Raw genomic sequence first — 26,148 nt, forward strand, 5'->3', positions numbered from 1 at the left:
GTGATCTTTTTATTAGGAGAGATTCCTAGAAGAGCACAGAGAGGTCAAGGGGTGAGAGCACTTTAAAAGGCCACTCCTGGTAAAGACAGCAGCCTTCAGGTTGAAAGTCATCGTTGGCCTGGCGCGGTGGCTCAAGCCTGTAATCCCAGCACTTTGGGAGGCCGAGACGGGCGGATCACGAGGTCAGGAGATCGAGACCATCCTGGCTAACACAATGAAACCCCGTCTCCACTAAAAATACAAAAAAATTAGCCGGGCGTGGTGGCGGCGCCTGTAGTCCCAGCTACTCGGGAGGCTGAGGCAGGAGAATGGCGGGAACCCGGGAGGCGGAGCTTGCAGTGAGCCGAGATCGCGCCACTGCACTCCAGCCTGGGCGACGGAGCGAGACTCCGCCTCAAAAAAAAAAAAAAAAAAAAAAAAAAGAAAGTCATCGTTAATACATTCTGAGAGCTGCGCTGAGTGCATTAGCAACATTGTTATATTTATTCCTTACCACCACCCCTTCATGGTGCCTGACCACCCCTGCTCTGTGTGGCTGACTGTAAGGTAAGGCCCAGCGTCGACCAGGCAGATGGCCCTCCTCTGACCACCACATAAAGTGGCCTCAGAAGAGGTTCCTTTTTAGGAATAAGAAGACTGCAAACTGGGAAGGAACTAGGCTTGAAAACAAAATGAACTCCACCCAAGAATGCTGTAGCTGGTCTTCCCAGGCTGCAAGAGGCGTTCTCCATCTCTAGGAGTTCAGCAAAGAAAAAACAATAGAGCACAAGACAAATGAGAGGTGGCCAGTAAAGGCAGGAAAAGTCTCCCATAAAACCTGGTCAGCGAGTCCCTCCCTCCATTCAATGCCTTTACCTGGCAACACATCAAATCCCAGCAGCCAAGACTCTCTTAGGTTTCTCATCTGGGTGTCCTGCCAGGACTCAGGCAGGATGGTGTGCACAGAGCCTGGCCCAGAGAAGGCACAACGGTGGTATGAGTAACTGACTACAAGAACCTGCATCTTTCCAACATGCATTCCCCACTAATCCACAGGTACACTGACCCTTGTGCACACAGACTTCATCAAAGCATTATTCGTATTAACCGAAGGATGGAAAACAACTGGTTAAGTAACTGCAACTAAACCCTGTGGAAATGCCACTCTATATGAACTCCAAAACATATCACCATATCTCATCATAACAAAGTCACTGTGGACGGAGATGCACCATGACTTTACGTAGCATTAAGAAACACACTCACAGAACCAATGAACTATGCTCCCGTTGATTGTACAAGAAACTCAGTTTCAGAGATGACAAGAGGTGGGGAAACTGTGAAATACCGTTAAGTGGAAAAACCAAGTGCAGACTAATGTATATGGCACGCTACTCCGTGTGTGTGGGAGAGAAACAGCGTGTGTGTGTTTTAAAGGAAAGGGCTTTTATAGGCACATATGCTTTTATAGGCATAGAGAAAATTTCTGCAAAGATACACAAAAACCCAATAGCAAGAGTGGCCTCTGGGAGTCGAGTTGGAGGATGGTGATACAAGGTGGTAGGGAAACCCCTCTTTTCATCCTTAGATGTATATGTAAAATATACATTTTAAAACATATATTCTCTTTATAAAATAAAACTTCTTAAACTACCGAATGCAAAATAAAATTAAATAAAACAGCGCATCCTTCTGGGAGGATTTACGGGCATACTATCTGGAACCAGCCGTGGATCCGGAGACTGTACCGTTATCCAATCCTGACTCTACCACAGCGACCTCGGGCAAGTTCTCCCCCGACTGGGTCTCGGTTTCCTCAAGAGTCCAGTCGGAGGTCAGGGAGCTGCTCTCGGGGCGCCCCTCCAGCTCGGAGCCCCGGGCCGCGGGCACCGCGCGGGTCCCGGGCTGGAGCAGCGGTTTGCGGGCGCCCCGCGGTGCAGGCCCGGCCAATCAGCGGCCGCGGGGCGGGAGCGGTGGCTGCTTGGCGGGCGCCGAGCGGAGCGCGAAGCAGAGGCGCCGCCGCTGTCCCGGAGCAAGCCATGCCGCGCTTGTCGCTGCTCTTGCAGCTGCTGCTTCTGCTGCCGCCGCTGTCCCCAAGCCTCGGGATCCGCGACGCGGGTGGCCGGCGCCCCGAGTGTGGTCTGTGCCGGCCAGAGCGCTGCCCGGCGCCCGCGCCCTGCCCGGCGCCCGGGATCTCGGCGCGCGATGAGTGCGGCTGCTGCTCTCGCTGCCTGGGAGCCGAGGGCGCGAGCTGCGGGGGCCGAGCCGGCGCGCGCTGTGGCCCCGGCCTGGTGTGCGCGAGCCGGGCCGCGGGGGCGGCGCCCGAGGGCACTGGGCTCTGCGTGTGCGCGCAGCGCGGCACCGTCTGCGGCTCTGACGGTCGCTCCTACCCCAGTGTCTGCGCGCTGCGCCTGCGCGCCCGGCACAAGCCCCGCGCGCACCCGGGTCACCTGCACAAGGCACGCGACGGCCCTTGCGAGTTCGGTGAGTCGGGGTTGGGGATCGGGTGGGTAGAGAAGAGGGGATTCCAACCCTCTGGGGTGTGGAGCGAAGGATCCCCCTGCCCAGTGGTGGACGGCTCTGCCTGGGACTCAGTTTCCCTTTAGAGAGCAGTATTTCGTATCTCTCCTCGTGCTCAGAGAGACTGGGACGAGAATCCTTGGAGACGCCACTCACCGTGCTAGTCGAATTTTTGGTGAGCCTGCTACCCCTTTTGGTACGTAAGTACCTGCTGATGCAGTCACTTATTTGTAGGCATGGTATGTTTGCCGGGCAGGAGACTGGGAGTTGAGGAGGGGGATCAGAGTTCCCAGGTATCCAGCGCTAGGTGGATTGTTTGAATGGGGAGGAAGGGAAGTTGAAGATGCGGGAGGAGGATGAGTTCCAGACTGGGGAATCAGGAGTCACCAGGCCATAGCACCAGAGCACCAGGGCCCCAGGTGTGGGATGGGGCTGAGCTGGGATGCTGAGGGAGCTCCACCCAGGAAAAGTAAGACCTCTGGAGAGGTAAGATCTGAAAAGATCTTGTGGTGCTATTAGGGGCAGACCCAGGTTTCGAGGGTCTAAAACATATATAATTTGGAGAATCCTGTCTTAAGTAAAGGAATAGAACTGCTAGGAACTTCGAAACTTATTATGAAATGTTAGGGACTTAGAAACTTAAGCTTCATTAACATCAAAGTAAAATAATCTCTGTGTGCTATAGTTGCCCACTCTCTTTATGTACCTTTTGAAAACCAAACAAAAAGAAACCAAAACATTAGTACTGCTTTACCGGCTTCCTAAGCATGAGCGTACCCTGCCCATTAGGTACTGGAGAAGTGCCCCTGTGTACTCTGTCTGGAGTGGGCAGTGAAGAGTTTAGGGTGAGTGAGACGGCGACCAGTGAGTCCCAAGGAGCCTAGGTTTCAGCCTGGGGTTCAGGCTTCTAGGAAATAATTCTGGCCTGAGCCCAGAGACCAAGTCCAGACTTTAGGGCCTAAGACAATGTAATGACTTAGCTTCAAGAAAGAAGCTTGGGGTGGGGTTCTTCCCAAGCCTTAAGAAGGATCTAGTAGTCTTTCCCCTCAAGTAGTTCAGGTATATGTACCCAAGTCCAGGAGACACAATGGGTTGTTGGAGATGGGGCAGGAAGCCTCCTGTCCTGGGAAATGTAAAACCAGTGTGTGGCCAGTTGAGCACAGGAAAGTCACCATTGACTGTTCCTAGCTGAAGCTCCCCATGGAGGACAGAGCTGGCTGGGGGTGCATCTGTGCTGCCGCTGGCTTCCTGAGTGGCCCTGGACAGGCCCCTTCTCCTCTCTGGCCATATCAGCCCTAGTGGAGTCATTGTTGAGGTCCCTCTCACTTGGAACAGTTTGTCTCCGCCATGTGGCACTTAAGCAGTCCTGTCTCTTTCCTTTTGCTAGTTCCTATCACTCGTCTTTATAATCTGCTTTCCTCAGCAGTTAATTCACAGGCAATTCTCTTTGTCTCCAGACAGGTAACACTTTAACTCCATATGCAGGAGACATAAGAAATGCTGACCAGGTCCCTAGACTATAAGTGGTGCTGATGGTCTTAGATAATTTCTCCCCAGAGTGGCATTCTCTTCCTAAGAGAAAGGCACCTTAAAGACATTCAGACCAAATCTGCTGTTATACAGAGAAAGAGACTGAGACCCAGTAAGGTCAGAGCCCTTGTCCAGGGTGACCAGTAAAGGATGACCAGCTCCCTGGTCCCAACACCCTGTCCAGTGCTCTTTCGGCATAGGACTTGATAGTATTAAGTCAGGCAGATGGTGGTTACCATGGTTACCAGAGTGAGGCCAGATGGCAGATGGAAACTCCATACTCCTAATTCACTGAAAATTACCAAATGACAAGTAAATGTGACAGCCCCTCCACTCTGATCTATGGGCTCTGACGCCCACCCCAGGCACAGACCCAGGGAATAAAGATGTTCGTGGGGCCACACGGAAGCAACTCAGAACTGCTTTTCATGATCTCATTAGCGACAGGCGTCAGGCCTCCCCGGGGTTCAGCCCTTCTTCTGCATCAGCCTTTGTGTCATCCACCACAGAACCGGGCACTGTTTGCCTGTCACTGTCTGTCCTGAAGTGCTTGTGTGGCCTCTGCCCTTGTGTCCAGATAAAGCATGAAGGTTTGGACAGGGGATGTTTCCTAGCCCAGGCAGCAGCTCATTCTGTGCTGCCCTAAAGCCATCTTTTATTCAGAAGACACAGCGGGAGCATTTTTTAACAATGCCCCTGGGGACCCCGGTTGAAGGGAAACAGACTGTGAGTCAGAGCAGGGCTGTTCTGCTTCAATATTGGCAAGAAAATCACCCCTCCTGACTCCTTTTGAACCCAAGCACCTAGATTTCATGGAATGAGGCCTCGGGAAGTATTTATTGTGTTGCTGACAGTGTATGAGGGTCCTTATACGTGCCTCTCAGGAGCCTGGGGAAGCAGTTTTCAGGCTTAAATTCTGCCCTTTCCTCCTATGCCCTGAAGCGCCCCAAACTGCCACATAATGAGAGTGATCCTTTGATCCACACACATGTATGGAAGACTCGCATATGAATAATTCTTACTGTTGGAAATTGCTTTTGCATCCATCTTTTTTTTTTTTTTTTTTTTTGAGATAGGGTCTCACTGTGTCTCCCAGGCGGAGTACAATGGCTTGATCACAGCTCACTGTGATCCTGGGCTCAAGGAACCCTCCTGCCTCAACCTTCCAAGTAGCTGGGACTATAGGCACATGCCATCTTGCCCAGCTAATTTTTAGAATTTTTTGTAGAGACAGGATCTTGTTGTATTGCCCAGGCTATCCTTGAACTCCTGGCCTCAAGCAATCCTCCCACCTCAGTCTCCCAAAGTGCAGAATGAAACTTCCGCCTTCGGCCTGGCACCCAAGGCTTGCAATGGCCTACCCCAAACTACTCTGGGGTGTCCTCTCCTTTCCCAACCATCCTACCAGGCCTCGGCCCCATGGGCCCACTTGCACACCCACCAAAGGGTTCCCACTTCTGAGCCTCAGTTCATGCTGTGCCTCCCCCTTGCCAGCTTTGGGATGCTCTCCCCATCCTTCAAGGCTTCTCTCAGGAGCTATAGCCCAGTGCTAAATAGAGGGACAAGTGACGAACCTTGGGAAAAACAGGAAGGTGGACCCAGATTGAGAAACCCTCAAGATTCAAGGGTGGCAGGTGCACAGCACCTTAGTGATCAGGTTGCTAGCAGACTAGCTGTGCGGCGACCCTCTGAAAATAGCCAGGCAGGCCAGGCACGGTGGCACACGCCTGTAATCCCAGCACTTTGGGAGGCCAAGGCGGGTGGATTACAAGGTAGGAGATCGAGACCATCCTGGCTAACACAGTGAAACCCTGTCTGTACTAAAAATACAAAAACAAAATTAGAAGAAGGATGCAAAAACAATTTCCAACAGTAAGAATTATTCATACTTGGGTCTTCAATACATTCTGAATTATTGGTTGAGCTTCTCACTGGTAAGGTGGTATGGCCTTAGTATTATGATGATGATGATTGCTCTCATTACTTTAAAGGCTGGACTGTTCAGTGTGTGTGCCCTATTTGTTAGCATTGGGAAAGGGTTGGGATCCTACAGACGGCAAGACAGCAGGGCATTGAGCCCTGGCAGCTTCAGTGAGCTCCTGAGACCCTGAATCTTAGAAAATACACCTTGGTTGAAATTCCAGCTCCACTTAGAAACCTAGGTCTGTGCTAATATGTGTTACCAGGTAACCAGGAGAGGCAGCAAATGCCACTTCGTGAGAGGGACAAAGAAGGGGGTTTGTGCTCAAAACCCTTTCATGCCGAGGGAGGAGATCTGAGGCGGAGACTGCAGGGAGCAGGATTAAGCTGTTTCTCGTTCCACATCATAACGTGACTATTAGCATAAATTATCAGGGCTGTTCAGTGCATTGATTATTAAAATCTTTGGTTGTGTGCTTTTTAATACAAGCAGATAGGGTCCTGGGGGATGACTTGATATTCTTTCTTTCCCTAGCACCATTAACTTTAAAGAAATCTCAGAGGCATTTGGGAAGATTTTTTCATTCCAGCCATCAATGACCGATATAATTGATGAGGTAGGGGGACAAAGCACCACACGCTATAATAATAATATTGATCCCTTTCATTTGTACAGATCCACACAGTTAATAACGCAGTCACATCCATTTTCTCCCTTCACCCCAAGGATGGGAGGCTGTGGTCATTATCTTCATTTGCAGATAAAAAGGAAATGATTAACAACTTGCCCTAGCTCAAGTGGTTGGCAGCCAGATCCCTGGGCATTTGAGTCTCCCTCTGGTACTGTTTTTGCTCACCCCACAGTACTGTCTCCTGTGACCATGTGCATCTGGGTGACTGTCTTACCTGCTGGTTAGCCCTTGGATGGTTGGATTTGTGCAATTCTAGGGCTATTGCTGGCACAAGCAGAAGGAAACAAGTATCAACAAGGAAGAGCTCTAGGGGGATGAAGCTTCCACATTCACAGACTGGGCTAGCTAGAAGCCATCCTCCCTCCTGCAAGCCACATTATTCTTGTGAAAGGCAAGCAGAAAGGAAAGCCCTGGTTCCTCCAGCAGTGTGGTGGCTCTACAACAGTAAGAGTATGTGCTTGGCTCCCCAGAGTGAGGGCTGTAGTCATGGCTCCTGGTGCCTGTCACCTGAGACCAGAGGAGGGTCTCATGCAGGCAAAGAGCTTTAGAGGAGACTGCCTAGGGACAGCACACCGTGCTGAGTCCTCAAGTCCCTCTGCAGAGGTCTTTTACATTTTGTAAAGGGTCTTGCAATTGTTCCTCACAGCAGCCTTTGGGGAGTGGGCTGGGGAGGGAATAGATTCCTGTGCCCATTTTAAAGAAGAAGAAACTGAGGCCAAGACCTGGCAGAGAAAGGATTTGAACCTGGACTCTTCCACCCCTGCCTGCCACGCTGTCCTTCCTGCCTATGGTGGCAGCCATGACATTGAGCGCTCCAGTGCCATGCTGGAGTGAGCCCTTGGGGATAGTAGGAACTAGAAATGTCCTGCTGGTGTCAAGGACACATTGCTCATGTTAGGGGTTATCTTCACAAGAGCTGTTCCCTGGGTGTGATGTTTGGGATGTTTCATTATTGTATAGAAAAGAGCTAACATGGCAGGCCTGTGACCATATCCTCAGAAAGGCTTGCTGGCAAGGTTGGCCCTGGGCTGGTATCTGGGGACTTAGATTACAGGGGGGTTCCACTCTTCTCAGAATTGATGAGAGTGGCTCACTGTGCCTGAACTGTACAAACAATGTGGTTTATGCGGAACCCCTGCTTTCCTTCTCAGAGTGTGGACTTTAGGTATTCAGTTAGGCAGAGAGTGCCCCTGTGGCCAGCTCCCAGTAAAAACCCTGGGAACCGAGTCCCTCTTGAGCTTCTGTGGTAGACAGCATTTCACATGCTTGTGACGCCATGGGGAGGGCTCTTGGAAGCTTGTGCCTGCTTCCCCCACCCTGACTTTTTCCCTTGACTGATTTTGCCAGATGGGAAAATCCTTTCACTGTAATAGATCACAGCCTGAGCACCACTGGATGCTGAGTCCTGTGAGTCCTCCTAGTCCTCCTAGGAAATCATTGAACTGGAGAGTTGTCTTGGGGATCCCCCAACACAATGCCTAAGCAACTCATCTCTTACTCTGGAACGGAGACCATACAGATAACAAATGTTCCACTTCAGAAACCAGTGTGGGAGTGAATGGAATCATGGTGCTGGGTTTGAGTCCCTGTTTCTCTGGGCACTTTACCTTTCTCAGTCTTGGTTTTCTCATCTGTAAAATGGGGATGGAAGCTGCTACCTCACAGAGCTGGTGTGAGGATTAAAGGGTAGTGTACATGGAAGGGTCCTCTAAGGAAAAGGGAGGATGGTGTTAGCACAGTGGTTCAGAAGAGCTTGAGATCTGGAGCCAGATCACTGGGCTCATAGCCTCCTCACTCTGCACCCTTTAATGCTGGGTAACCCAGGGCAGCGCCACCATCTGGCAGCTGGTGAGATTGCTGGAGAGATAAACAGGTTAATACCTGTAGGCAGAAAAGTGCTTAGTACACAGTGAGCGCTGTGCTAGCTGATAGTATAATTACTGTTATTACTGGTACTGTGATAATTATTTATTAAAAAGAGCTACTATGGATAAAAATATTTTAAATTTAAAATCAGATATGTTAAAATTAAAAACAGGGCTGGGAATACAGTGACTCATGCCTGTATTCCCAGAGCTTTGGAAGGCCAAGATGGGAGGATTGTTAGAGGCCAGGAGTTTAAGACCAGCCTGAGCAACATAGCAAGACCCATCTCTACAAAAAAAAAATATTTGTTTCATTAGCTGGGCATGGTAGTGCATGCCTGTATCCCCAGCTACTCAAGAGGCTGAGGCAGGAGGATTGCTTGAGCCCTGGAGTTTGAGACTACAGTGAGCTATGATTGTGCCACTTCATTCCAGTCTGAGTGACAGAATGAGACCCCGCCTCAAAAAAAAAAATTAGAACCGGATTATTATGGCACAAGCAACATGAAATTTTTTGAGGTCACAGAACAACTGTTCTGTATCTTGGCTATAGTGGTAATTACATGACTGTATCCATTTGTCAAAACCTAGAACTGCACACCAGAAAGAACGAATTGTGCTTTATGTAAATGTAAAAATAAATAAATAAATAAATAAATAAAAATTTAAACGTCCCTTTAATGTGCTTTGACCTCCCTTTAAAAGCAGGGCCTCTTTTGTAAAAGAATTGGTATTTTTTGCCACAAAATCAGTTACAAAGTCAGTATTTCCAAGACAGTCTTTCTTAAGTAGTTGTTGAAAGAGAGAGAGAGACTGAAATATGAGGAGAGAGAGGTGAATTGTGACTTACTGGTTTACTCATTTAGGCCTGGAAGGGATTGATGAAATCACATTTAAAATGTATGACTTTACATGAACAAAAGTAAACCACGCTGACTGAGCGTCCCCTTGGTATCCAGGTCCTTCTGACTGTCACCACAGTGAGCCACTGGAGCACCGGTTTGGGATCCCCTGGAGGCGGCATCCCAGCACTTGTGTGGTTGGGGAGGCGCTGGCAGGACAATGTGAATAAATTAGACTGTCTTTGTCATCGCAGATAGGGCTCCTGCCAGAGAGCTCAGTGTTGTGGCTCTCTGTGGCTGTCAGGCAACGTTAGACATCTAGGATCTTGGTTCCAGGGGTTTTGGCTACACTCAGGCACATGGATTGGGCACCAGCCTTCAGAGGGCCCTCAGATGGGCACAGCTGAAGAGTGGGCGGATCAGATAGAAGAGGAGGAAAGCAGCCTGGGATGGGGAGGGCAGTCTGCATTCAACTCCCTGGTGGGCTGCTGGGACAACTAGGGGCTATGGGGCTCCAGAGGGCCACCCCAGGGTCAACAGGTGGGAGTTACAGGCTTTAGCTCTAGGTGAGGATGTACTTTCTTACCAGTAGAGCCCTCCAAAGACAGAATGGCCTGGCCTGATAGGTGGTGAGTTCTCCATCCCTGGAGGCATGCAAATGGAGGCTGGGTGAGCATGTCATACATGGTCAGACACAGAATCACAGAGAATTAGGATGCTAACGAGCCCCTCTAGTTTGAGACTATGGCTCTGAGGCGATTTTCCAGAGATTTTTTTTGGCACTGGCTTGACAGGGTCTGCTTCCCAGTCTGTCTGGAGGGGCCAAACTAGTCTCCTTTCTGCACCCTGATCCTCCTGTGCATTTGGGTGTGATGCGACCCTGTCTGTCACCTCCTTCCTACTGCCTTCTGTCTCCTCCCTTTGCCATCCTTTTGTATTACAGCCTTATGCAGGTGCAGGCTTGTGGAGAACAACAGGGCTGTCCTTGAGTCACCAGGCAAAGCCCTAGGAGTTCTAGACTCTGCAGTTTGATGACCTGGAAATGAACATGTTTGTTCCTTGATTTGTCATGTGTTTGTTCATCCAGTCATCTGTTTGCTCCTGGCCCTCACTTGCATATTACGTTAACTTACACTTTTCACCGTCATTCCATGGTTAGATCAGCTCGACTGCCCTAGGAAGCAGGGGTGTGATCCCCACCTTATTGATGACAGCTGTGTGTGAGCATGCTCTGGCCAGGCCTCCACACTGCACCTTGCCCAACACACTGTGGTGCTGGATGCCGGGGTGGCTGAGTTGCTGTCCAGTGCAGGTGACAGCAGGTAGAAACGCCTAGCCTTGATTATTCCAGCCCAGCGTGAGCAGAGCAGATGCCAGACACAGGGAGGAAGGCAGAGTGTGGAGTAGCAGCTTGAAACATCTAACATCGGGTCCTGTCCAGAGAGTCCACACCTCCCCTCTCCTCTCCATCATGTTCTGGCAGTCTAGAACCACGTTTGTCTGATTCCCTGATTTGCCCAGGCTTGGGTCGGCTTCTGGGGATGGGGAGGCAGAGGGAGTGGGGGAGCCTGGGGGAGTCTTTACTCTGTGCATGCAAATGGGCATCTTGAATGGACCACAGGGGGTTGAGCTCCAGGGTGTGTGCAGCTGTTCTGCCTGGCATTCTTCTTCCTAACGCCCTCCACGCGGAAGGAGAAAGGCCCATCTGTTAGAAGACTCTGCCGTTGGTGGCGTGACACCAGCCCCTCTAGTTGGCTGCCGTGCTTCCTGGTTGAGCTATAGCAGATGGCAGCCGGAGCCTGGAACGGGCCTTGGGAGGGAGCACTGAGGCCCAAGCTCTGCCACAGATGGCGCTGGGGGACTTTGGGAAGTTGCCCTTCCCCCGCTGGACCCCTGTTTCCCCACTGGTAAAACAAAGGTGGATCAGGAGATCGGTAGGCAGCTCTCCAGGTCTGAGGAAATCTCTCTTTTAGGATTCCTGCCCAAGTGTGACGTGCCCCTCCCCTCATTTCAGGACATCCCAGCAGGCTCTCAGTGGGCAGGGAAATTCAGAGGTGGATTGCCTGGAACCTGACAGGGTAAAGGTTGCATCCCCTTGTCTCCTCCTCTTAGCTCCTGTGGTCGTCGTTCCTCCCCGAAGTGTTCACAATGTCACTGGGGCGCAGGTGGGCCTGTCCTGTGAAGTGAGGGCTGTGCCTACCCCAGTCATCATGTGGAGAAAGGTATTTCTGTCCAAGAACTCACGCGTCTCGTGTGTGTGTGTGTGTGTGTGTGTGTGTGTGTGTGTGTGTGTGTATGTGAAAGAGACAGGGAGAAACAGAAAGAAGTGAGTGGTAAAACGTTTTTCTTTTAAATGTGTTTGTATATATGCTTTTATAGGTGGGCCAGAGGATGAAGAAAGGATATCTTCTGTACCACTCCTCTGCCTCGAAACTTCTACCCCAAAGCTGTCCCCTTAGAAAGGGACATTGCAACCCTTCCTGTGCCATTTACACCCTTGGCCACTTAAGGACCCAGAAAGCTCTGCTTTTACCCAGTCTGCATCAGCTGCAGTGGCCATGTGTGTGTGTATCCTGCTTCACTTCAGGGCTGTGTTTCAGACAGACCTGGCTGATGGCAGAAGACTCAGTCCTATTCCAAAACCAAATCTTCTAAAGACTAGTTTTTGAGAGACCGGCAAGGATCACAGTGTATGTTGTCCCCTTAATGTCAGCAGGCCTGAGACGGGTGTTGAAATTCTGAATCCTTCTGTGGGCTAGTGGTGATGTTTGTGTCTTTGCTGTCTGGCAGAACATGCTGTCTATATGTACAAGTAGGTTTAAAACATGACTGATGTCATTTGCATAGGAATGAGCAGTGCTAGGGTTTCAGTCTTTGAGTCAGTGGGAGGAGGAGGAAGGAGGAGGGTGAGGAAGCCTGTGGGATGGTTTTTATCCAGAAATGCTTTTTCTAAGGCCCCTCCTGGCGTTCCTGTCCCCTGTAGGTCATGCAGTCCCCTGAGGGCACCCAAGCACTGGAGGAGCTGCCTGGGGACCATGTCAATATAGCTGTCCAGGTGCGAGGGGGCCCTTCCGACCATGAGGCCACGGCCTGGATTTTGGTGAGTGTTTAGGATTATTGGATATTATTGACTGACCATTAAAAACCATCCTTTATATTTCTACAACGTATTACATGTTTCAAAGCTGTTCTTACCCATTTCTCACTGGCCCCTCCAGTAACTGTGAGGCAGGCAGGGCAGGTTTCAGATCTGCTGGGAACACATGTGATCTGCTGCCAGGGGCAGAGTGATGGCCCCATAGTGATGTCCACGTCCTCACCCCCAGAACCGTACGACATTACATGGCAAGGTGGTGGGAGGGAGGTTGTTGTTGCTAAACCGCTGAGATAAGGAGATTTAAGATAAAGAGATTAGCCTGGATTATCCGGGTGGCCCAATTTAAAGGTGGGTCTTTAAGTGTGGAAGAGGGAAACAGAAGAGTCAGAGGCAGATTGAAGTGATTCGATGTGAGGAGGACTTGACCCACCATTTCTAGCTTTGATGATGTTGGAAAGGGCCACAGCCAAGGAGTGCCAGCATCCACTAGGAGCTGGAGAAGGCAAGAAAATGAGTCTCCTGAGAGCCTTCAGAAAGAACGCAGCCCTGCCGGCACCTTGATTTTAGCCCACTGATTTTAGCCCTTTGGGCTTCCGACCTCTAAAACTGTAGATAATAAATGTGTTTGTTTTAAGGCACTCAGCTTGTGGCGATTTGTTACAGCAGCCCAAGGAAACTAGTACACCTGCCTAAAGTCACCCGCTGGTAAAGGAGGAAGGTGGCACATTCAAGTCTTCCTCCAGAGCTCTTTCCTGCCACTCACAGCACTTTTACTAAGATGAAGAATGCCACATGTTTGAAGGAGTGATGGAATGAGGAGATAGGGGTCCATGTTGGGTCAGTCACTGTACCTTTCTGAGCCTCCATTTCCACTATTGTTAAAAGAGGGCTTCAAACTGAATGACCTCTGAGGGCCTTTGTGGCCCTGACAGTCTGTGATTTACCTGTGAGTCTCCTGTAAAAAGAAGACCATAATGCTCACCCTTCCCCCACGACTGGCTTGAGTTTAAAACGAGCTGATGTGCATACCCCAGTGTGTGGTCCGTAGCATGATTTGTAATTGATGGAAGCGGTTGGTTGTAACAAGAGAAAGCAAAAGAGAAGCGAGCTGGTTATGGACCTGGCTGTGAGTATCCTCGGGGTGCTCCCTAAGGACAACCTCCTCATTCCACCCACAGCTCTGGGAGGCTTGGTGACTCTTCTCCACCCAGCTGAGAGATTGGGAATGCAATTGGTTATGTGGTTTTCTTCAAATCAAGCACATTCCCCCATTTTCTTAGGAGAAAAGACAGGGACAAAGAGCTTATCTCTGGTGATATTTTGTAGAGGCTGCCCCTCTAGGGAATACTTTGTGGATAATTCTTTGGTCAGTAGATTTTTGTTCTTTTTTTAACTTGAGGTATTTTCCAAATAATCTATACCTTGCACCTTTAATACAAAATGGTATACCATTTACAGGTAGCTCGCAGTACATGGCAGGCATGTGGAGGAATCATTCAGATGACAGCCACAGTAGGGAGCGTGCCTTTCAAGAGGGTCCCTGGGAAGGAAATTTACCTTCATGCTCCTTGGCAGCCAAGGCAAGGGGAGAAGTAGAGCAAGTTTTACCTTATTCTGAAAAGGAGGAGGTGTGCAGACTTATTAAGAACTAAGGAAGTCATTTTGCTGTACCTTATATAACTGTATAAACTTGCTTGTTGTATTTCTAGATCAACCCCCTACGAAAGGAGGATGAGGGTGTGTACCAGTGCCATGCAGCCAACATGGTGGGAGAGGCTGAGTCCCACAGCACGGTGACGGTTCTAGATCTGAGTAAATACAGGAGCTTCCGCTTCCCAGCTCCCGATGACCGCATGTGATGGAGAAATGTACATGTTCTAAGTCATTTTTATTATTTTACACCCAAGTTATGAGATATTTGAAGTGGCTTATAAGACCTGTAATAAAAAGGAAGAAAAATACATAAATGGAGGAAACCAGGGAGAGAGCAAAAGAAGATTAGGAACATACTAAGATGAGCAGTAGAATCTCTGGTATATTCTGCACACAGCTCCCTCTGAGCTTCTTAGCATGCAAAGGCAAGAGCAGTGAACATGATGTGTGTCCATGAGATGAAAAGACCAGTTGTGTTTTGGGGCCGGAGGGAATATTTCCTCTGTATTCTTCTAGAACGAGCACTGAGAGAGGTAGCAGACAGTGTCATTGTGACCGCGTCCATGTGAAAATATTCCGCAAAGAAGATGCCTGAGCTTCCTTTGTGTGTTCCTGGAGCTCTTCCTTGTTCAGGACGCCTGAGCTTCCTTCCTGGGGCTCAGGCCTTGCCTTCCTGTCCTCAACACTATATGCTGCTTCGCAACACATCCCCTTGTGGGTGGGGGCAGAGAGAATCTCCGCATCCCCTTTGTGTGACCCCTCCTAGTCGGTAGTCACACAGCTGACAGCTGGGGTTGCATCTGTTCCCTGCCTACAGGTGAACTGGGAATTCGGGAAAGGAATCACTTTATAAGCCAGCTTTTGCTCCATAAAAATCCCAAAATCTTGCTGGTTCACACCCATAGACGTTGATCACTTGCTCATGTTCCATGTTATAGCTGTGAGCTGGCTGTGGCCCTGCCCCATGTGCCCCCTCATTCAGGACCCAGGTGGAGGAACAGCTCCAGTATGGAACATGTCCGTTCTGTGGCCAAGCTGCACACACCATTGCATTTAAAGTTTCTGCTGGGATGTGATGTGTGCCCCGCCCACTTACAGACCAATCAATAGGTCTGGGATTCCCAGTGGGGACTGTGTGTGGGAGGATGTGCGCTTCACTCGCCAGAGGCAAAAGGGCAAGGATTGCATGATCCCTTTTTTTTTTTTTTTTTCTTTTTAAGATGGAGTCTCACTCTGTCACCCAGGCTGGAGTGCAGTGATGCGATCTCAGCTCACAGCAAACTCTGCCTCCTGGGTTCACACCATTCTCCTGCCTCAGCCTCCCGAGTAGCTGGGATTACAGGGGCCCACCACCACGCCCAGCTATTTTTTTTGTATTTTTAGTAGAGACGGGGTTTCACGGTGTTAGCTAGGATGGTCTCCATCTCCTGACCTCATGGTCCACCCACCTTGGCCTCCCAAAGTGCTGGGATTACAGGTGTGAGCCACTGTGCCTGGCCTGCATGATGCTCTTACAGGAATGGGGGAGCAGTGGTGAACAGGCACCATTACCAAGACTGATCAACAGGTGCTTAATAGAACAGGAAAAATTAGAAACAAGTCTGATAGCGTTTCTCAAAAGCAAGAGGATTTTGCCATGGTTTTAGTTATATTACTCTTTTAGCCACTACTGTTGCACGCCTTCTGTGTGCCAGGCCTTACTTCTGGTCTGTAGGGGATCACAGAAAAACAAAAAGTGGACATCATTATAATACAAGGAATGCGATGTTAAGGGAATGGGAGGAGATGTTAAAGCACAAAAAGCAGCTTAGAACTGGGGAAAATGAAGGAAGAATCATCAAGGAGGTGGCATTAGGGTTGAAGGATGGGTGTACGTGAGTAGTTAAGAGGCCCTAGAAATGGGGAGAAAAATATGAAAATGTAAAACTGTGAAATAGGAATTCAACAAAGAGTTAGGAGATTGGGTCTTAAAATTGTATTCCTGATGATATGTGACTTGTTTTATATAGATATGTTTCCAGTTTTAAATATATATCTCTATAATTTTCAAATACACATATATTTTGAGGCAGAAATGATTCTGGGGTGTGAATACATCAAAAGGATACCATGAAAAATTGTGGAACTTTAAGACCATCACTGCTGCCTGGGTCTTGGGTTCCTTCTGTGACACACAGTATTGCCAGCTCTGGCTTGCGTACCTCCAGGAATACAGAGCTCACTGCCACTGATAGCCATCTGTGGATTTTCCAATGGTTGAAAAGGTCTTCTTCTTATTAAGCTGGAGTCTGCCACTCTGAAATGTCCAGCTTTTGGTCTTGAAAGTATTTCTCGGGGCTCCACAGGGCTCTTCACTCTCCATTGGCACCATTTCCTGCTGGGGAGAGATTTGAAGTGAAGGATCATTTCCCCCACCTTCCATGTAACACGTAGTTGATTGTAACAGAGCAGGCTTACTTTCGCTAATTCTTTTTCTCCTTTTCTTCCTAGGGTCTTAGAAACATTGATCATAGGATGATGGAAAAGTCAAATAATGGATCTTTGTGCTTCGTGAAGAGTTGGAAAACCCGTGTTTGTAGATGACCCCTTTTGTATGTTTTTAAAAATTAGATGCAAACTAGATTTGTATGCAGGTGTAGTTTTTAGCAGGGCAAACAGTGAGAAACGGATTTGCATGTGGCTTTTTTTTATACTTTTGAAATGAATTGTTCCATGAGAATTCTTTTTTTAATTACTCTTTTCCAGGCAGATCACAGATTGGCACGTTTGCAATTTCTAAAGGGCTCGTGTCAGCTGTGACTCTTTACCTCATTTGTCTATGACCTATTAGTGGTGCTCTGTGACTTAGTGTGCGTTGTAGAAGGAGGGATGAGGGTTGTGGTTGTCCTCTGCCTGACTGTAACTTGCTGTGTGACCTGGACAGGTCCCTTCCCGCCTCTGGGCGCTGGTCCCTTCATCTGTGAGTATGGTGTTTTAACTGGATGTTATCAATGTCCCTTTTAGCCCTGCCATCCTAGAGTAAGATGGCCCTTTGGAAAAATTACAGGAGATGTGGTCTTAGTGTTCTTCTAAAATGGTATTCCCTCAGAAACAAATTCCATTGCTTTACCCCAGGGTGTGGACAGCTGGCTGTAGCTCTCCTATTCCTACCTTTTTCCCTTTTAAGGAGACTTAGTTTTAGGTGGGATGCTTTACCAGACTCAGGAGCACCTTGGCTGGATCTTTGGAGACCAGAGCATCCATTTGTTAGCCTAGCATTCTCTTTTTAAAAAATTGTTTTGAGACAGGGTCATGCTCTATCACCCAGGCTGGAGTGCAGTGGTGTGATCATGGCTCACTGCAACCTCCACCTTCTGGGCTCAAGTGATCCTCCCACCTCAGCCTCCTGAGTAGCTGGGACCACAGGCATGCCCCACCACACCCAGCTATTTTTCTTTTTTTCTTGTAGAGACAGGGTCTCCCTATGTTGCCCAGGCTGGTCTCAAACTCCTGTGCTCAAGTGATCCTCCTGCCTTGGCCTCCCAAAGTGCTGGGATTATAGGCATCAGCCACTATGCCTGGCTTAGCCTAGCATTCTCTAAACAGGTGGTTAGAAGCAGTGGAGACCAGGCTTCTGATGGTCAAATTGTTAAAAAAAAAAAAAAAAAAAAAAAAAGGAGGGGTTAGCCATTATCTCCAGACTGTGGAATTAGGTTGTAGTCGAATATATTTTACCCATAAACATTTTGACCTCACCCAAGAATAAAGCTCTCTTTTTTTTTCTTTTTGAATGAAAAGAGAAAGGAGAATATTTGCTATCTTGTCTTAAAAAAATAGATCCTTAGGTTATTACAATTTTTAAAATAAGAATTGAGATCCCTTACTATGTACAGTCCTTGAAGTTCGTAAAGCTTGATCCCAACTCTGGGAGAGGGGGCAGGACAGGCGTTAATGTCGCTGCCTTTCGCAGATGGAGAAACCAGGCTCTGAGAGGAAAAGCTACTTGCCCAAGGTCTGAAGGCCTCTGAAAGAGGAGCAGAACTCAGGGCACCTGGCCCTCCTTGGTCACTTTTCTACTCCACGGTGCTGCTACTCAGGGTCATCTCAAAACTATATAAAGGCAGATGTTGCCAATCCACAGGCTTCAGAGACTCTTATCAAGACTCTTCCCAACTTTTAAGGCACCCCTTCATACCGCTCACATCGTGCATTACATTTTGGAGTCCTCGTTCGAGGTGAACTTTCCGCCTGTAAGCCTGCCATTCCATATCTAAAATATTGGGGTGGCATCACCTTCTGTACTATGCAGCAGAAGGAGACTGGCCTGCGATTCTGGAAACATGAGATCCATTTGCATATTAATCCCTGGCTTGCTGTGTGACCCTGAGCAAGTCTCCTTCACTTTCTGTGCCTCAGTGTCCTTATTTGAGTAAAAGGGGAATAAAACTAGATGAGTGGTTTTCAAACTTTAAAACATTGGAAGTTCTCTTTGAAAACAGAAGATGAGAATTGAAATGGATGGCACTGGAAGCTGCTCTTGTCCACGGGGGTCTGGAGCTGCCAGGAGACCTGCTTACATCCCCTCCTCACTCAGCACCTCCCACCCCTCCCTTCCGCACGCACTGTGACTTACTTCCATGTGGGAGGGCCTGCAGCTAATTACATCGCCCTGTCACTCAGCACCTCCCACCCCTCCCTTCCCCACGCACTGACTTACTTCCATGTGGGAGGGCCTGAAGTTAATTCTTCTGTGTCTTGTGGTTGGGAGACGATTTGGTCGGACCCTTAGTGAAATGATGTGAGAAGGAACAGGGATGCTGTGGTTCTGAAGAAGGTAGTAGAACATCCCACACCTGCTAATAAGCACATTTTGCTAACTCAGTTAACTCCTCTCAAATTTGCCTAGTGAAAATTGAAGGGCTGGATGTGGACCCAGAGAGCAGGGTGGACAGAGCCCATGCTGGAAGTACTGAGCATCAAGACTGTATGGGGCTGGCTTTAGCATCATCATTCTGTGCAAAGACAGATAAATAATTAATGTCACACTGTCTGAAATTCTCACCAAAACCAAAAAGGCATATTAACATGATTGTTCCAACCTCATGGTTTTTCAAGTGTGAGAGCCCAGAGACCTCTTCAGAGGCTAAGAGAGCATCTGCTGCCGCAGCTGTTAGCATTTGCAGGCATAATCACAATGCCCTCCCCTCCCCGCACCAAACCTGGGTTTTTCTACTGTTTTTGTAGATGTCATGATGTAACGACCTCTGCACCCTGAAAATAAATGTTTTTAAGGATGGTCTTTGTGGTGTCTTTGTTGTAGGAATGCTGTATAGGTGGGTGCAGGTCCCACTGGTATTCCTTTATCATCCCTCATGCGTCCTGTCTGCATGCCCACTTCAGCTACTTAGTCTAGACCCTCCTTATCTCTCACGCCTGGGCTATGATCACAGCCCCACCGTTCACCTTGCCCGCAATTTTTAACCAGCCCTAATCATCTTACACTACTGCCCTTGACTGTGTGTGTCCTGCTGTATAACATTCTAGTACTTCATTCACTTGCTGAGATATGTGCTCTGCCCCCTCCCACACACATTAGGTAGCAATTTCCAGGTGCCAGACGGGTACAAGACACTGAAAATCATGGATGGAATCATCTGGATTCCTCCCATATGAAAGTAGGTAGAATCAGGTCCCGAACTCAGACTCCAGTGGAGGCATGGGTGAGATGAGGTCACTATCCCTGGCAGCCTACTGTGTCTGCTTTGTGGTTAGAGCAGAGGGAGATCAAGGAAGACTTCCCAGAAGAGGAAGCAGGCATTTGAACTGGCGGGAGTGGGTGTGGGGGATTCCAGGCTAAGGAAACAGCATGCAAAAAGGAGCCAGGGTAGAGAAATGCAGTGTAGTTTGTGAACAGGGAGGAATGGCCAGTTGCTGCTGCTCAGAGCTGTGGTAGTGGGCGGCAGTCATTTTGGGCCACACCTGTAAATGCTGACAGAGGAGGTTGAACTTGTTGCTGTAAGCAGTGGACAGCCTGAATCTCTGTCTTCTGTTGTCCACTGGGCTTGAGGAAGACAATTCCACAGCCCATGTTCAATCCCAAATGTATCTGCTTTCCCCCTTAAATACAAATAAGGTTAGTTTTTAGTCAAGGTGGATTTGTTTTTCTTTCAGGTTTTATGGTGAAATTAATTCCAACATCTTTAAAAACACTGCCCCGCCCTCTCCTCCAGGGATGGATGGTGCAGGAGAAATGAGTAAGAACGGCAGATCCAGCGACACTAAAAGTCTCTGCTCATGAATTTCCTCCTTCCCAGTCTTTACCAGGGCTTCTTGAACATTAAATCAGACAATGATTATTCCGTGATATTTTAATTAATTAAGGGAAAGCCAAGTGCTCTGGTGTCTCAGTTTAATGAATTCAGAACGTGGAAGCCCGGCGCCCAGGACTGAGTTGTACACCTACACTTGCCCACGCTCTGGCTCCCTGGGGCTGACCTCTCTCCTGGAACGTGAACTCCTTTAGAAGCTGGGGCTCCTTTTGAGTTCAGCCTCATTGCATCCAGCAGTGAGAAGTGTGTGGGTCCAAGGAGGCAGACTTGTCTGTGTTGGCTTTCACTGTGGCTGTCTCTTCCTCATGCCTGCATCTCCCCTCCATATTAGGGAACGGTTGATTCTTGAGGGAAGAGTAAAAATCCTGAGTACTAGGGAGTGGGAAAACAGTCTCCCCTCTTTCCTCCATGCATAAATCCACGCATCACACACATTTGCAGAGCTCATCCAGTGCACCAGGCATCGCCAGGTAGCGAAGGGTCTACAACTGCTCACAGACCTCGGAGTCTCAGCTCCGGCACAGAGGCTGCTTGTGGTGCCAGGGGGTGTGCCCCTGTCTCTCTGCGGTTGAAGGTGTAGGCAGCTCTTGCTTGGGTGGAAAGGGGACTAGCTTTAGAGTTGGAAGACCCAGAACCAAGGTCAAACCAAGGTCAGACTGCAAGGCTGGGTCACTTCCATCAACTCTTACGGCCTCCATTTCCTCTTCAATCCGGGAAGGGGGGCATCCCTGCCCTGGCCTGTTGCTCTGAGAGCCCCATGTGTGAATGGCCATGCACTGTATGTTCTGCACAGATCTTGGAGGGCTGTGTGCTGGAGGCAGAGGGCTGGGAGAGAAATCAAACATGCTCAGAGTATGTGAGGCACAGTCTAGCAGGACAGAAACATTAGATCCGTTTCAACCAACGAGAGCTGCCTCAGCAGAAGACCAAATGAAGGGTGCCCAGAGACCTCTTCAGAGGCTAAGAGAGCATGTGCTGCCACAGCTGTTAGCACAAAAGGTTAGCTCAAAGGGTGAGATTGCTTAAATGAGAAGTTCAGAGGAACCGTCCTGGAGGGGGTGGCCCTTAAGTAGGGCTCCAAGGAAAAGGAACAGCATGAGCACGGCTGGATGGGAGGCAGCAAATGGCCCACGAGAGCATTAAACTCAAAAAGCGTCCTTGTCAGAAGCAGTCTCCTGTTGGCACATCTCCATGGACGTGCCACAGGCGGCAGAACCGGGGCGAGCTACCAGCAAAATCTAGGGTCTTCCACAGTGTTGAACTGTCCTGTCACAGACTATACTTCCTGCCTCCTCTTGCACCTAGGCTGGGTCATGTAGCTGGTGAAATGTGAGTAGAAGTGATGTGTTCCATGCAGAGCCCAGGGCTTTCAAAAAGTCACTGTGCCATTTCTGCACTATCTTCCCCATTTGCCAGCTGACACGGAGGTCTCTGAGGCCCCGGACAGCGTTTTCACCTGGATCCCTAGACCCCTTGGGGTTCTACGGGTAGATTCACAGATTCTGTGAACTCCTTGAGAGCGTGCAAACTGTGTGCATGTGCACGTGTACATCCTTTTCATGGTGAAAAGGTCTATTGCTTTGATTAGCTCTTCAAAGGAATACAAAACATAAAAGTGGTTAAGAACAGGCCAGGCGCAGTGATTCACACCTGTAATCCCAGCACTCTGACAGGCCAAGGTGGGGGAATCACCTGAGGTCAGGAGTTCGAGACCAGCCTGGCCCACATAGTGAAATACAAAAATTAGTCAGGCATGGTGGTGGGCGACTGTAATCCCAGCTACTCGGGAGGCTGAGGCAGGGACAATTGCTTGAACCCAGGAGGCAGAGGTTGCAGTGAGTCAAGATCGCACCACTGTACTCCAACCTGGGCAACAGAGCAAGGCTCTGTCTCAAAAGTAAAAAAGAAAAAAAAGGTTAGGAACCATTGTAGACGGTGGGACTACAAGATGAAAGGAACCTGTGTCCCTGAATCTCCACGTGGAAGGAAAATGCCAATTTGCCAGGTACCTGCATTAGATTGTTACATCAGCAAAACTAAATCGTCATTGTATTGAACCCTCAAATTTGGGGTTTATTCATTGTGGCAACTAACATTATGCTCATACACATGGGAAGAACCTTGGCTGGGACAAATTGCTCTGTCCACATTTCCAGCTAAGTGAGGTGGGATGCACCAGAGGCTCTCAAAGGGCCTCATACCAGGACTTCTTGTTTTCCCTTGAGGGTCTTCCTAACTCCAGGATTAATGTACAGATCACTGGGGCTTGGGAGGATTAAGTGACACTCTCAACCCAGGCTGATCTGGCTTCTGTGCCCAACTCCACCAACTGCTCTTACCAAGGTCTACAAGGAGTCCTGGTGGCTGCCGCCAGGGACACTGCTCAGTGCTCATCCTACTTGACCTCTTGGGAGCCTCAGGCTTTGCTGGAGTCTCCCTCCCCTGGAAAGTATCCGCCTTCCTTGACTTCCTGCCTCCTCTCTCCTGGGTCTTCCTCCTGCTCCTCCTCATTGGCATTCTTAAGGTCAAGTGATTTTGCTCCCCTTACAATCTGTTCTCAACATAGCAGCCCCAGTGATTAGCCCCAAAACAAGTCATGGCATGTCGCTGCTGTGCTCAAAAACCTCTGGTGGCTCCTTCCTCAGAGTAAAGGCCCTCATCAGTCCATCCACACGGTGACCTCCAAACACTAGCCCTCTGCCCCCACTCAGGCTGTGACTTCTCTGTCCTACTATCCCACCTGGCTTGCTCCATGCCAGTCACCTGGCCTTCTCCTGTGTTCCAGGAGCCTCCAGGCATGCCCCTGTCTCTTTCAATTCCTTTGTCATCTCTTCGGTGAGACGACCTCTGAGCACCTTACTGAAAATTACAATGTCTACTCCATCCCACCCACTTCCCGATTCCCTTCCCAGCACTATTATTCTCCATAATACTCTTCACCTCCTGACAGACTAACGATTTCACCTATTTTTCATATGGTCTGTCTCTTCTATCAGAAAGGATGTTCAGGATTTTTTTTTTTTTTTTTTTTTTTTAGTTTCCTGCTGTATCCTCTGCCCCTAGAATAGTTCCTAGCACATAGTCGACATTCCATAAAATGTGTTAAACAAAGGAATAAATAAGTAAGAGTCCCACTGTGTCCCTAAACGTGTAACCTCCAGGGTGGTTGCAGTGGCTGGCACCACCCCCCCACGTGGTGACTGCGGCCAGAAACATGAGGTTACCCAACTTTCTCTCCTCTCTTGTGCCAAGTTGTCCATCCATCATCATGCTCTGAAGCCTGCCTTCTGGTTGTCCAGGCTCTGCCCCCACCCCACACCCTGGTGCGCCAGCATAACTTTGGGCACAAGCAACAATGTCCTGAGAGGTGCCGACTCCAGGTCAACTCCCTCAATCTATCCTCCACATTGATGCAGAGCCAGCTTCAAAAATCTAATGTGATCCTATCACTTTCCTTTAAAAGCCCTCGGGGGCAGCCAGACATGGTGGCTCACACCTGTAATCTCAGCACTTTGGGTGGCTGAGGCAGGAGGATTGCTTGAGGCCAGGAGTTCAAGACTAGCCTGGGCTACATAGCAAGATGTCCCCTATCTCTACAAAATGTTAAAAAAATTAACCCAGCATGGTGGCACACACCTGTAGTCCCAGTTATTTGGGAGGCTCAGGTGGGAGGATGGCTTGAGCCCAGGAGTTTGAAGCTGTAGTGAGCTATGATCAAGCAACTGCGCTCCAGCCTTTGTGGCAGAGGGAGACCCTGTTTAAAAAAACAAAAGCAAAACCAAAAAGCACGCTCCCATTGCTAGACCAAGTGTGAGCTTCTGGAAGGACACACAAGCCCCTTCACAGTCCAGCCCCTGCCTGCCCCCGCCCCCATGATTTTCCTCCCTGCCTCTTTCCTCCTCGTGGGAAAACTTGCCCTTCCTCCAATCCTCCACATTTCTCAGACTCCAGCAGCATCCTTCCCTTATCCCTCTGGTCCCCTGCTAGTCATTTAGCAGGACCCCATGCCCACTCCCACCGGGCCTGTGAGCTGAGCTGGGAGCCCTGCAAAGCAGTGGTGTGCGGCAGAGTCAGAGGACCTGAGCTTAAGCCAGGCTCCATTCACTGCTGAACACCTCCCGGGCTCGATGTCTATCAAGTGCAGAAGAATACTATTGAGTGCCCTGATGGCAGTTATAAAGTGAAACCCCGTCTCTACTAAAATACAAAAATTAGCCGAGTGTGGTGGTGGTGTGTGCTTGTAATCCCAGCTACTCAGGACGCATCCAGGAGGCAGAGGTTGCAGTGAGCCAAGATTGCGCCACTGCACTCCAGCCTGGTAGACAGAGCGAGACTCCATCTCAAAATTAAAAAAAAAAAAAAAAAAAAGAAGCATGAAGGGAGGTGGCTCACCGTGTGTGCTTGATACAGATGCTTGCTTTCCACTCATGATCTCATGGCCTCTGTACTTCTCACTGCACTTTCCACCTGGCTCTGTAATTGTCTCCCCTGCCCAGCTGTGAGCTCCTGCAGGGAAGGGACTGTCTTCTCAATTCTCTTTCCCCCAACAATAGCTGGACCATCGCCCCCGACCCCTTTGTTTTTTCTTAAACCAAAGAGCTACTTGTGTGAATTAATGAACCAGGTGACCACCAGAGGTCAGCCTCACACCCAGAATGCAGCCAACCCAAATGAAAGTTCCTAAATGGCCCCGGGTCTGAAGACAACCCGTGGGACTGAGCAGCAGCTCTGATGCATCCACTGTGCTAGTGGCTGGCTGGGTGTGTAGGGCTTGCTGGGCTTTGCTGTGGGTTCTCCAGGCTTGGAGAGTTGGTTCCATGTGCTTGCCAGTATGCCCTGCTCTCTGGTCCCTCGTGCATGCTCACGGGGAACTGACTGCAGAAGAGTTACTTATTAAAAATCTCCACTTCCATTTCCTCATCTGAAAAATAAGTGGAGAGGTAACTCCACTATTCCACTACCTGCTTTATAGGATGGTTGTGAGGCTTCCATAGCATGGCAAGGTGCCTGGCATAGTGTTCACAGAGTAAGATCTTGGTGAGAGTTTGCTGAGTGGATGGAAGCCCCAGAATTGCAACATCTCCCTCCAAGTGTGGGTCTGGTGGGCAGTGTCTGGCCTGAATGAGGACACGCAGTTAAACCTCCCTGCTCACAAGTCTGTGCATTCAGCACAATGGTAAAATGAGTGGAGGGGACTGTGCTTGGTGGCTCATGCCTGTAATCCCAGCACTTTGGGAGATCAAGGTGGGCAGATCATTTGAACCCAGGACTTCAAGACCAGCTTGGGCTATGAGACAAAACCCTGTCTCTTCAAAAAACACACAAATCGGCCAGGCATCATGACGCATGCCTGTAGGCCCAGCTACTCAGGAGGCTAGGTGCGAGGATTGCTTGAACCCAAGAGGTGGCGGCTGCAGTGCGCCATGATCGTGCCACTGTACTCCAGCCTGGACGACAGAATGAGACCCTATCTCAATCAGTCAATCAATCAATCATTTTTAAAAGAATTTAAGAATGGGTGGAGGAGCCATAATGGCTGAGCTTATTAACAATCTGACCTATGGCTCCTCACAGAATTTCAGGGCTCAAAACAAGAGACCTTGAAGACTGTCTTTTCCAATCCCACTCCACACTGGAACACTGTCTACAGAGCTCCTCTTTGGTTAAGGAGTACTGAAACTTAAATAAGGAATGGATTTGTTAAAATATTGTGATGTTGCACGTTAATCATTAGAGACACCC

At 49.2% G+C, this 26,148-nt stretch overlaps 2 protein-coding genes across 8 annotated transcripts in view; one reads left to right on the forward strand and one right to left on the reverse strand.

Annotated features, from left to right (window-relative positions):
• Window positions 1-2,225, reverse strand: part of LOC102130668 (stimulated by retinoic acid gene 6 protein-like) — an 80,272-nt gene extending 78,047 nt beyond the window's left edge. For all 4 annotated transcript variants that reach the window (XM_045373494.3, XM_074017035.1, XM_074017034.1 and 1 more), the window contains exon 1: window positions 1,728-2,225. The gene's annotated coding sequence lies outside the window, so the exon portion shown is untranslated. The remainder of the gene's footprint in view (window positions 1-1,727) is intronic.
• Window positions 1,989-19,376, forward strand: IGFBPL1 (insulin like growth factor binding protein like 1). 4 transcript variants are annotated; one of them, XR_012424548.1, is made up of 6 exons: window positions 1,989-2,463; window positions 2,619-2,695; window positions 11,461-11,570; window positions 12,332-12,448; window positions 14,155-14,313; window positions 16,589-19,376. XR_012424548.1 is itself a non-coding variant. In XM_065530319.1 (6 exons), exons 1-5 carry the CDS (start codon window positions 2,019-2,021, stop codon window positions 14,302-14,304), a joined length of 903 nt encoding a protein of 300 aa, XP_065386391.1. In that variant the 5' UTR covers window positions 1,989-2,018; the 3' UTR covers window positions 14,305-14,313; window positions 16,589-19,376. The 4 variants fall into 4 exon arrangements, 3 of the variants coding, with proteins under 3 accessions (XP_065386391.1, XP_005581303.3, XP_073873141.1); XM_065530319.1 differs by having other exon boundaries at window positions 2,619-2,699; XM_005581246.4 differs by lacking the exon at window positions 2,619-2,695.
• The last annotated feature ends 6,772 nt before the right edge of the window (window positions 19,377-26,148 follow it).

This window comes from Macaca fascicularis, chromosome 15, assembly GCF_037993035.2.
Source record: "Macaca fascicularis isolate 582-1 chromosome 15, T2T-MFA8v1.1".
Taxonomy (NCBI): Eukaryota; Metazoa; Chordata; class Mammalia; order Primates; family Cercopithecidae; genus Macaca; species Macaca fascicularis.